The sequence below is a fragment of the Montipora capricornis genome, chromosome 8 (assembly GCF_036669925.1).
Source record: "Montipora capricornis isolate CH-2021 chromosome 8, ASM3666992v2, whole genome shotgun sequence".
Classification (NCBI taxonomy): domain Eukaryota; kingdom Metazoa; phylum Cnidaria; class Anthozoa; order Scleractinia; family Acroporidae; genus Montipora; species Montipora capricornis.
The window spans coordinates 17630467-17642269 of record NC_090890.1 but is presented as its reverse complement, the minus strand read 5'-3'; the positions used below and the strand labels follow the sequence as shown (position 1 = coordinate 17642269).

Here is an 11803-nt window from a genome sequence, read left to right as displayed (position 1 = left end):
TACGCGTGAAACCGATGACAATACGAAACAAACCAACGGGGAAAACCAAATGGACAGATAAAATAACAGAATACAAGAATACAAGTAAAATGAAAAGAGAAGAGAAAAGGCTGTCGAGTCCACTGAGAATGTAAAGGAGCTACAAGTAATTGCAAAAAGGTTGAGACACTGAATGGAAAATCCACCTTTTCTTCCTAAAACCCCTCTTCTAGTTCATAAGAAAAGGCTGACCGCCCCTCCCTCACCCCTCCCCCTTTTTCAATGTTGATACCCTTTAGTCTGAGTGCCAAGTGGAAATGGAAACAACTTTGCTTGGGGGGGAAGGGGGGTTGGAGATGCGCTGACTTGAATGACACGCAATGTACCGTTATCAACAGTGAGTGTCTCAACTCTTTTTGCAACTGCTTGTCTCGATGGTTGTCGCGTGTAATTCATCATTGCGACTAAACGGAACAGTCAATAGGTTCAGCAAAGGTATCAATGGAAAGCAGAAAAATGGAGCTTGAACTGGAATAGACGTTATGGCGTTCTAGTTGGCTTCTAATTGATAAAAATAAACTTGAAAAGTAGTGCAAATTACCCATTTCTATTTATAACGTTACATACGCTGTTTCGTCGAGTAAGCGCGGACAAAGTTTGTTTTCGCAATGATTTTGCTGATTTCATCCGTCGAAAGTTTCCCAAAATGTTTAGGTGAGGTGCAAAGAGTCATTCCAAATTATTTATCCAAGATAAATGTCCAGTACTGAGCTATTTCAAAGCACGTAGGGTGTTGAATAGTGCAGGTGCAAATTATTTTTTAACACTGGTTCGCAGTTGCCATATTATAAATCCGATTGAGAACGTGTTCAATTTAGTAGAACAAGAGTTTCAGCGCCAAGCGATACAGAATACCTACGAGACTTATCAACAGTTTGCTGAAATAGTGTAATGTACACTTTACTCCATGAGCGGCGACGCTGTTATTGATAATATAATTTCTTCAATGAACAAGCGCTCAAAGGCTTAAAATTCACGATAATGGTCAGCGAACGAAGTGCTGAAAAGCTGTTATTCCTTGTATATAAATCTCTTCAATAAAAGTGAAGGACGGTTCAAAACAAAGAAATCAACAGGTTACGGAATGATAAGCTTGTCATTCTTTTATTAACTTATTAATACGTCACCATGTCAACGCGAACATCGTAACACGCACAAATACATTTTCGTCCAAAAAAGAGGCAACCTTTTCCCTTTTTGACATGAAACACATGCAAATGGCGAGAAAAACAACCTGAGATAGACTTTTCATGATTACAAAAGCAACAGGCAGTTAAAAGAAGTTTTCGCAACGGTCTACATAATTCCAACGGTCTACACTCGAAAAACATTAAGAAGTAGATAAGATTTCATTAATTCTACTGTAGACCGTAGACCGTAGACCGTTGACAGATGACGCAACCATTGCATTACCCGTGCCTCACGCCATGCCACTGAGTAACAGAAAACCGTTAACTTATTCTACAACAAAACTCCCGAAACATTTTGCACATTTTCGAATCTCCTTTAAAACTTAGTTCTCAGGGATTTCAACCCACTGAAATACATTAGCTTACTATCGACCGAACAGACACGCGTTCGTATGAAATTCCATCCTACCTCACGGCTAACTGAAAACCACAGACTGTCACTGGAAATATTTTCAAATAAAAAACGGATTCCATTGCAAATTGCAGTGAAGGACTAAATTTCCGCAAAGAAGTTCGTCCTGTTATCACACAGCAGAAGAAGCACAACACCCATTTCCCTGCGTACCATTTACGTAAACAAAACGTGATCGGTACAATGTACGCACGCTTATTGTGTGCGCTCTGATTTCAACTAAGACTTCTTACAACGTATTGACACTTTCAACATCAAATTTGACATCAAACCAACCCAAAACTGTGTTTGTTCCGGTCAGAAAATGTGTTAATGACTACCTGAAGCGTGCAAGAGGTGAACACCCAATTTCGTCCTAAATGATTGCCAATTATAGCACTTTCAGCACACCTCAAAAAAACACATTTTCAAACACCATTCCTCACTACGCAAACCTACCCGAACTAAACAAAGTTCTCTTCAAAGCTTACGATACAGCTGTCATATATGCAAGGTCTCGCCCCAAAAAACAAATAGACAACCCGGCAATACGGAGGTAAAACAAGTAGACAAGCAATTGCAAAAAGGTTGAGACACTGAATGGAAAATCCACCTCTTCTTCCTAAAACCCCTCTTCTAGTTCATAAGAAAAGGCTGAACGCCCCTCCCTCCCCCCTCCCCTTTTTCAATGTTGATACCCTTTAGTCTGAGTGCCAAGTGGAAATTATTTGTATGTTCGTATTCTTTTATTTTATCTTTCCATTTGGTTTTCCCCGTGGGTTTGTTTCATATTGTCATCGGTTTCACGCGTAGTAATTACCGCTTATTCATCACTTGTTAATTTTTGGGGAATATGTGTTATCACGCCCTGATATATAATCATCTTTGTAATGTTTTGTTATCTTTTATACTGTAAACTTATTTAAGGAAATTGTAATTTCTTATTCACTCGCACTGCAACTGATGAAGGTCACAGACCGAAACGTTTTTTATTAAATTTTTTATCATTTTTAAAATTTTTACTGTATATATTTTCCTTCGCTCGAAGTTGTTCGTCCTCGTTTTCTATATATATAGTCTATCCTTGCGGTAGAGTGCTCGAAGCGTTTCGCAAAGTGTAGTATACGTATATCTGAGGATTGAACTAATCAATGAGACATCAGACAGACTTTATTTAACGTCTGTCTGATGATCGCATAAGCGTGAAACTCAGAGTCACAGAAGAAGTTATGTCTTATTGATTAGTTCAATCCTCAGATACACGTGTATATATATATATAAAATCTTTCACAAGCATCCAATACGTGTAGATATTTTCTTCATGAAGCAATATACAAAACACAAATGAAGACAAGACACGTTTATAGAGAACACCTATATTTCGACCGACTTGTCGGTCTTCTTCTATATAGGTGTGTGAACGATGTTGGTTTGCCAACGATGATGTCTTGGAGAAAAGGATCCAGTGGATACACAACACTTCTTCTTTAAATAAACATAGGTTTGAATAAACAGAAGGACATGCGAACTTTTCTTGTTTGTGGTCTTTAATACAGGGATGTTTCGCCCATTCGGGCTTCTTCAGCACTACAAATCAATACCCAGAATAAAGTTTAAACCAAAGTGAAAAAGTCTTAAGTAAGTTACAACACAATAGCTAACAAAGAGAAAACAAAAGAAATTAAAATATTTTACATAAAATCCCTTAAGAATTACGTAATGGTTATTTATAAATAGTGAAAACAGTAAAAACACCCACTAAAACACAAATAAAATACAATAAAGTACTGCAGCAAAATGGTGTTAATTGTAATGAATCCTATTCCTGGAATGAAAGTCACACCTTTTGTTGAGTCCATGTGGTATGAGGGTGCATAACTGAGCACACCAAAAGGCCTCTCTTGTGAGTAAACGATCATCAAGACTATTGTTGTTGACGCTAAGGTTACATAACTTTCCGATGATTACAAATTCAAAATTGGTTAGAGTATGAGGTTCTTTGTTAAAATGAATGGCAACTTCACAAGTGTGTTTTTGGTTTTTTGAGTTTCTTAGCCTCACGCACGTAATGAAATAAGAAGGGGTTTTTGCCTCTCATAGCAAATGTGTTGTTTGTTTCAAAACATATTTCGCTGGAAAAGGTGGCCTTTATGAATTCATCATGTTGTGTAATATGCAAGCTTAACTGGATAGTTTTTATGGCAGCCGTAAAGCGTTTTCATTTCAAAATGAGGTATACAGTGCGTTCTCATGAGTTTGCCATTCCCGTCTGCCGTAAACTTGAATTCCACTCTCAAAATTACCTCCACAGCCTACTTTTTGCGGAAAATAAGCTTTTAGGAGGATGTTCTTGTCTTCTGTGGTGATACTTGACGATTCAATAACATTTTGTGAAAAAATATTTATTACAGGTCACATGCCGAACTTGATCGCCCGAACTTGCCTTATTATGCATAATAAATTTCAACAGACTTTACTGATTAGAGTCTAATGTAAAGTGGTAGGTTTGTACCCGATATGAACCATGTGAGTGTTATAACTACTTATGGAAATGGCCCCACACAAGGAGAGAGAAAAACTCTGACCAGGGTGGGAATTGAACCCACGACCTGGGGGTTAGATCAACGCTGCTCTACCGACTGAGCTACAAGGTCAGACTCGAGCAGGCTGGGGGCAGAGCAGATGTTAAAGTCATGGCAATGAACATGTACAAGTACAAGGAAGGGTTACATTTTTACATACGTTGGCCGTTTCGCGCTATAAATTTCAACAGACTCAACTGATTCAAGTGTAATGTGAAGTGCTAGGTTTGTACCCCATATGAACCATGTGCGCATTGGCCCTACTAATGGAAATGGGCCAACACAAGGACAGAGAATATCTCTGACCAGGGTGGGAATTGAACGCATGACCTTCAGGTTAGATCACCGCTGCTCTACCGACTGAGCTACAAGGTCAGACGGGAGCAGGCCGTGGGAACTGATGATGTTAAAGTCATGGCAATGATCGACATGTACAAGTACAAGGAAGGGTTACGTTTTTACAAATGTTGTCCATGTAGTACTATAAATAATATTTCAACAGACTTAACTCATTAGAGTGTCATGTGAAATGCTAGGTTTGTACCCCATATGAACCATCTGAACGTTGGGTCTGCTAATGGAAATGGGCCCACAACATGGACAGAGAAAAATTCTGACCAGGGTGGGAATTGAACCCACGACCTTCGGGTTAGATCACTGCTGCTATACCGACTGAGCTACAAGATCAGACAGGAGCAGTTCATGGGAACTGAAGATGTTTAGCACGTTATTTTTTTCCTTCATCTGTCTTTTGGCTTGTCTTTTTCTGTTAACTCCTGGCTTTTACAGTACTTTTTGGTGCAAATGTAGAGTTAAACAATGTTTTGACCTGGAATCAGATTAGACTAACAATAAAAGGAATTATGAAGCTGATACAACACCTTCAGTCCTTTCTTAGTGTGTGCAATAAACATTTGCTTAGTGCAACTGCAAGACATGCATGACATTCTGGAAAACGGCAATTTGTAGTTAATTCTTTGCAGACTATTTATTTAAAGAAGAAATGAGTGAGTTTTTGCTCAAGAGCGTGTTTTGTAATCTTTAAACTGAATTCATCACCAAAGCTTAAAAAGTAAAAGACCTCAAAATGGGACAGAACATTGCAAAATAATTAGGCATGTAAATGTGTGAGCCAAAGGGCCTCTGCTGGCACGACATGTGGGTGACCCTCAAGTGGTCTTAATGACTCCCCACTTGAAAAATTTAACTGGAACCGTGCAGTTCAATACCACCCAACTCAGTGCCTTCTGTTTTTGTGTAACATGTACCACAGGTAACATAGTGTATGCTTTATGGAGCGTCTAGTTAATCTTATTTCATATTTTATCCTAGCAATTTATCTAAGGACTTTAGGATTGTAAATTTTAAATGTTAGTCTTAAGTCTTGATACATAAGGTGCAGTTGAACATTTATATAGAAACCGTGTGGTATAAATTAATAAATCATTTATTATTATTATTATTATTATTATTATTATTATTATTATTATTATTATTATTATTATTATTATTATTATTATTATAGCATCTTCGTTTCTTTCTCAATATCTCATTTATACCAACAAAGCGGGATGCAATTCCTAGGCTTTGTGGCCATCATCCGTTTTGTTTTCTTTTCTTTTTGTTTTTTTTTTTCTTTTAAAGTTTTGTATTTGTTCGTTTGTAGAAGAACTTAACAATTTCATTGTTCTGAGATAGAATCCATTTTTGGTCTTTCTTAAGTAGATACAGTGTTCCTCTCTTGTCTTCTGTCAGTGTGCTGTGATTTTCCTCCAGTGTTAGGTTGTATCCCCCAAGGAAGTCTAAGACAATGTTGAACTGTGCTACTTTGCATTCCTTATTTGTGTCCTTTATTCCTGCTTTTAATTCATATACTGATCCCTCAAGCAAATACCATTTATTTTTGACCTTTTCCCACACAGACATATCTATACTGGTTAGATGAGAAATGGTGCATTTCATTGCTTGTGGTATTCCCTAGTACTGATTGAGGTTGTTTTGTTGGTACCATGGTTTGCTGTGATCGCTTTCCTGGTATCCATACTTGTGTGGTGTATAGTGGTAAATGGGTCTGAGCATGTGATTGTGTCTTGCCATGTAAAGTGTTTGTGCAATTTTAGAGCACATGCTTAGAACATGTGTTGTGGATTCGACGTTTTCTTTACACATACGACACTTGGTATCTCATATCTGTGGTTGAGCCTTGCTTTGTTGGTAAGTCTTGGTAGGCAGAAGTTGCTGTCTAATATTTTTGTTTATGCTGTAAACAATGTCCGGTATGTTTTTTCATGTGCTATGGATCGTGTTTGCATTTGGTGACTTGTCGGGATCTCTGAGCTGCTTCATAGTTAGTTGTCCAAGCCAGTTTTGGTTTTCAAGTTCCTTAGTGAGTTTTTTGTCTACAGCAGCTTTGAGGATGACTTTGATTGCTTGCTGGCTTGCTTTGTCGATGATTTCTGTTTTGCTACTTGCAATAATTATAGTGCCTACTTCATTGAAATTACACTCAAAGTTGGATTGATTGATTTCCTACCTTTCATGATATTGTTTATTTCAAGTGTTTGTGCGAGCTTGAGTCTATTGTCTGTAGAGTTGTTAAGGTACTTTGCCAGTTTGATAGTTGTCATCTTGTACATATCAACGCTTTTCAGGCCGCTGCCACCGATCTCTTCTGGTAGGTAGAGTAGCTTTGTTGACTCATGTTGTTGCATTCCACCTTCTGTTCTGATGATTTTTTTAGTTCGCCTGTCGATCTCCTCAAGCTGGTTTATTGGCCAATCGCTCGTCCACATGTGATTGGAGGGCGGGTAATGCGAAGGTTTTAGTTACGTTTACCTTTCTTGGAATTGAGATGTTGCTTGTCCAGATCACAGATATTTATTTCGTCCAGCTGTGTCACATTTTTGTATTTCCTGAGGAATTTGTAGTGGTCATTTGTGTTTAATACTCTTAGTTCTTTGATATCGGATAACTGTACATTCTCGGTATATAGTAGTCCTTATTGCCTGCAATGGGGCATGGGGCCGCAACAATGTCTCTTTTCCACCGGGTCTTGTCTTTCGCAATTGCCTGTGCCTCTCCCCATGACAAACCCATCTCACTAAGTTCAGTTTCCACTATCTTGCTCCAGGTGGTTTTGGGTCTTCCCCTTTTTCTTTTGCCTGCAGGTGTCCACCTAAGGGCAACCTTGGGTATTCTCTCTGGCGACATTCGTAAGACATGTCCCAGCCATCTAAGCCAGCGTTTCTTGATTTTAAGATCCATACTTGTGCACCCAGTCTTCTGGTACAGGTCGTTGTTGGAAATTTTGTTGGGCCAGAAGATGTTGCAGATCCTTTGCAGACAGCTGTTGTGAAAAACATTGACTTTATTTATGTCCCTCTTGACAATTCTCCAGCATTCAGAGCCGTACAGTAACACAGATTTAACATTACTGTAGTAGATGCACACTTTAGTCCTAAGGCTATACTGGTTAGACTTCCTAGACTTCGACTTACATTCTCGGTGCTTGGTTTGATTTTCCTTGCAGGGTGTCAACAGTTGCACACTTATTCAACCCTGCAAATAAGTCTGATGTTTTCAAACATGTTCTTTGTTGTCTTGGTTATTAGTGAGGATTTTTGCGCACACTTGTGATATGTTTTTAAATCCTCTATGTATAGTAGGTGCGTAAGCTTCTCCTGTTTGTCATTTTAGTAGGTATATCTTTCAGTACTGCTTTACCACCATGCAATCGGGTTAAGGCAAAGGGTAAATAATATGCAGAATGAATCACCTTCACTAGTATCCCTAATTGTTTTAGTTGTATTGGACCAATACTCTGTTTGACGTTGTCCAGTTTGACTTCTAGAGTTATTGACCAGCTTTACATTGTGTTTTTATGCATCTGTAAGCAAAGTGTTAACCGTTTTTTATTAATCAAATCGACAGCCTTTTAACGTCGATCCACACGCACAACAGGTTCTTGTTTCTGGTTTAGGTTGGTGTTTTTATTATTATTTCTTTTTTGCAGCTCTACCAGATAAACCAAGCAGAGTTACTATATCAGTTGCATCAGAAGATTCTCTGCTCGTCCGCTTCATTGAACCACTTGATGAAAAAGTCATTGTATCAAAGTACAGAAGTGAGTTTGAGGTCACCAGTTCAAGTAACACGTTTCTCTGTGTAACAAATTCCTTTTGTTCCCACAGGCAGCCCAAGCTCAGTATGTGACCGTTAAGACTGTTCGTTCATCTTATGCAACAAATGATTTATAGACTTTGTATGGGAAAATTAACTTTGAGCTTATAAATGCTAAAGTAAGCTGTTAATGTAGAAATAAACTACTTCACTTAAACCTTCTACGTACAGTGCTTCTCTTTCTGTGCAATCGCAACGCAAACTGTCCGTTTTAGACAGGCATGTGGCGTACTAATTTTTGCATAAAGCGAAGCAAGGCTGATGACTTGCAGCAATCTCATCCCACAAATTGCACTCTCATCACAAAGAAATCGAATACCACAGCCTAAAGGTCACATAAATGTAATATAACACCATCCAGACTGGAGCACGATTATTAAAAAGTGTTTCAAACAAGTGGTCAAAGAGAGTACAGAATGTAATATATCGTGATCAAGCTCCAACGGCCGTAGCCATCCAAAGAGGCAAGCACATGGGAAGGTTATAGAAACCAAACGATTTTTGGAATTTATCTCCCTGTGCGATCCCGGTTTGGAGTTTTCGGAAATAGTTCACTACTCACACTTGAATGCTCTAATTTTGCTTTAATGCACTTGAAATCACACTTTTTTTTCTCACAATTGTCGCTAGTATGATCACCTCACCAAAAAGAAAAAATTAAAAGCGGAATGTGTGTGATTATATAACTTGATAAAGAAACTTGAAAGAGTACCGATCTTGACAAGTAAAGTAATTGCTATCCTATGTCAACAACTCAATCAATGAAACACAGTGACTCACGTATACAATAACTGCACAATTTCCGAGACCCTCCCCCTGTTTAGCTCCAGGGACGTAAACACGAGAATTTGGCGGGGTTCGTACTTAAACCAATTCTTAACAAAAACCTAGAGATCAACTTTTATGTTTCGCTCGGGCGGAACTTCGCCCACTGTCTGTCACAAGTTCTTACAACTCTAGACATCTGACTCATCTTGGGCTATTTCACGAATCTGCAGATTTGCTGCCACGGCAGCATCCCGCAACGGCCTAAATACTGGTGCTTTGAGTCACAGGGCGGATGATTTATTTCTGCCTTCCCTTCTTCGGTCTCATGACAGCTCTAGAGGAAATAAAAGCTGCACCACACGCTCTAGATGCGACGTTCCTGCACATAACTTTGCTGCTCGTACAACTCCGTCACGCCCTTTGATAAGATCTGTGACGATGCCAATCGTCCATTTCCATGGTTCTTGTCTTCCGCTTTGATGAACACAACTTCGCCGACCTTGGGGTGGTGTTGGTTTCATGAATTCTTTAGCGTATGTCATTCTCCGAGTGCCTTGATGTACTCCCCTGTCCATTGTTCCCATACGGCCTCTTTGCTCTATCTTGGGTAGCAAATTTGGCTGACCAAATAAGAGGGAATGTGGCATTGAGGTTGGCAGCTGCACCTCATCCTCCACGTAACTCAACGGCCGATGGTTCACTGCAACCTCAACATCCAGAATAACTTCCTCTAGCTCGTACCATGTCAGGAAACCATTTCCAATTGTTTTGTACAGGCTTTTTTTTACGAGACCCACCATTCATTCGAATTGCCCATCCCACCAAGGGGCTCTGCTTAGGTTGAATTGCCATTTGATTCCTTGACGGGACAGGAAGTTCTTTAGATGCTCATTTGCCATCACTGTCTTGCACCATTTAGCTGCTGCAACAAAGGTATGACCGTTGTTGGAGTAGATCTTCCCTGGCCGACCTTGACGCATGATAAACCTCTTCAGGCTTCTCAGGAATTCAGATGTACCCAAGCTGGATAATAGGTCAAGGTAAATTCCTCTCGTTAGGCTACAGGCATATAGAGCTAGGTAAGCTTTACCTTCTTGACATTTGTTTCTCCGGTATTTCAGCGGTCCAGCAAAATCTACTCCTATGACTTAAAAAGGCGTTTGGCCATCTGCGTGATCCTTCGGCAGCTGTCCTGGTGGTGGACTGGTAAATGCTGTGACCTGAAAGTGCCTACAACCATTACAAGCTTTGAGTACTCTCCTTGCTAGGCGTCGCAGCCTAGGGATCCAATACTGCTCATGAACTTTTGCCATTGTGAGGCTCACTCCCCCATGGAGTGTGTTCATATGTGCTTCTGCAACTAGTTTTTCTGTATACGGATGAGAATCTGACACGTAAATGGGGTACACTCCTTGGATCCGCCCTCTGCACTCCAGAAGGCCTTTGTCATTCTCTTGAAAATTTAGCCGCAGATGATGTTCTTCTGGACTCGCTTCAGCCAATGAAGTTCTGCTACTGAAAAGACTTCTCAAATCACTTTTGCCTCGGCTTGGCTTTCAGTGATAGTTCCTGTTTCAATGTCCGCTGGCCATCGCTCTCGGTCGGGTAACCAGTCAGGTCCTTTCCACCACAATTCTTTGTTCTCCATGCTCCCTCTCAAGCCAAACTGGATATGTTAGAGGAAGATTTATTGGGGAAAGTATCAGAATGATATCCGATATTATGTCTTTTACTTAAGCGAAAAACATCCCAGGCCTGGCCGTCTTCCTAGACTTTGAGAAAGCGTTTGATTCCATTGAATGGAAATACTTGCAAAAATCCCTAGAAGTGTTCAACTTTGGTCCACAATTACAAAAGTGGGTCACGGTCCTATATAACGGAATCTCTAGTTGCGTCTTGAATAAGGGTTTCGCAACAAAGCACGTTAACCTAGGTAGAGGAGTCAGACAAGGTTGCCCTCTTTCTGGTATCCTGTTCGTAATTGGCACGGAAATTTTAAGCAATGCTATAAAACGCTCTAATGAGATCAAAGGAATGCCGATTAATGAAGTGCATACAGTCAAAATTTCCCAATAATCTCTTTCATCTGTTAAACCAATTTGAAAACTGCTCTGGGCTTAAAATAAACCAATCCAAATCAGAATTGTTATGGCTTGGTTCTTTGCGCCACAGAAAAGACTCAGTGCTTAAAGCTTAAAATGTAGCGACGAACCTATTTACGCCCTAGGAGTGTATACTTCTCATACAATGAAGAACGTGCGACAAAAAAGAACTCAGTATTTGATAAGTTAAGCCCTCCAAAAATTCTTAAACATCTGGTCCTCTAGAGACATATCAATTTATGGTAGAATCAATATCGTTTAAACCCTCGCATTATCAAAATTAACGTTTATTTGCGGCGTATTGAACACTCCACCTGGTTTTACTGCTGAAGTCAACAAAATAATATAACTATATAATTAAATTTGGAAAGGTAAAAATCCGAAACTTAAAAAACAACTATCACGAAAGGTAAGAATGAAGGAGGACTTGGTATGATTGATTTTTCATTATTTGATAAAGCTCTGAAAATTACATGGGTAAAGCGGTTGTGCTCTGACGACAGTGGACCATGGAAACTTATTCCACTATCCTTGCTGTCGAACGTAGGAGGA

The 11803-nt window shown here is 39.5% G+C and overlaps 1 protein-coding gene across 1 annotated transcript in view; it reads left to right on the top strand.

Moving 5' to 3' along the window:
* LOC138059020 (ankyrin-repeat and fibronectin type III domain-containing 1-like) overlaps positions 1-11803 on the top strand; it is a 213514-nt gene that overhangs the window by 128396 nt on the left and 73315 nt on the right. The window contains 1 exon segment of the mRNA XM_068904513.1: positions 8215-8325. Within this exon segment, the coding sequence (XP_068760614.1) occupies positions 8215-8325 (111 nt within the window).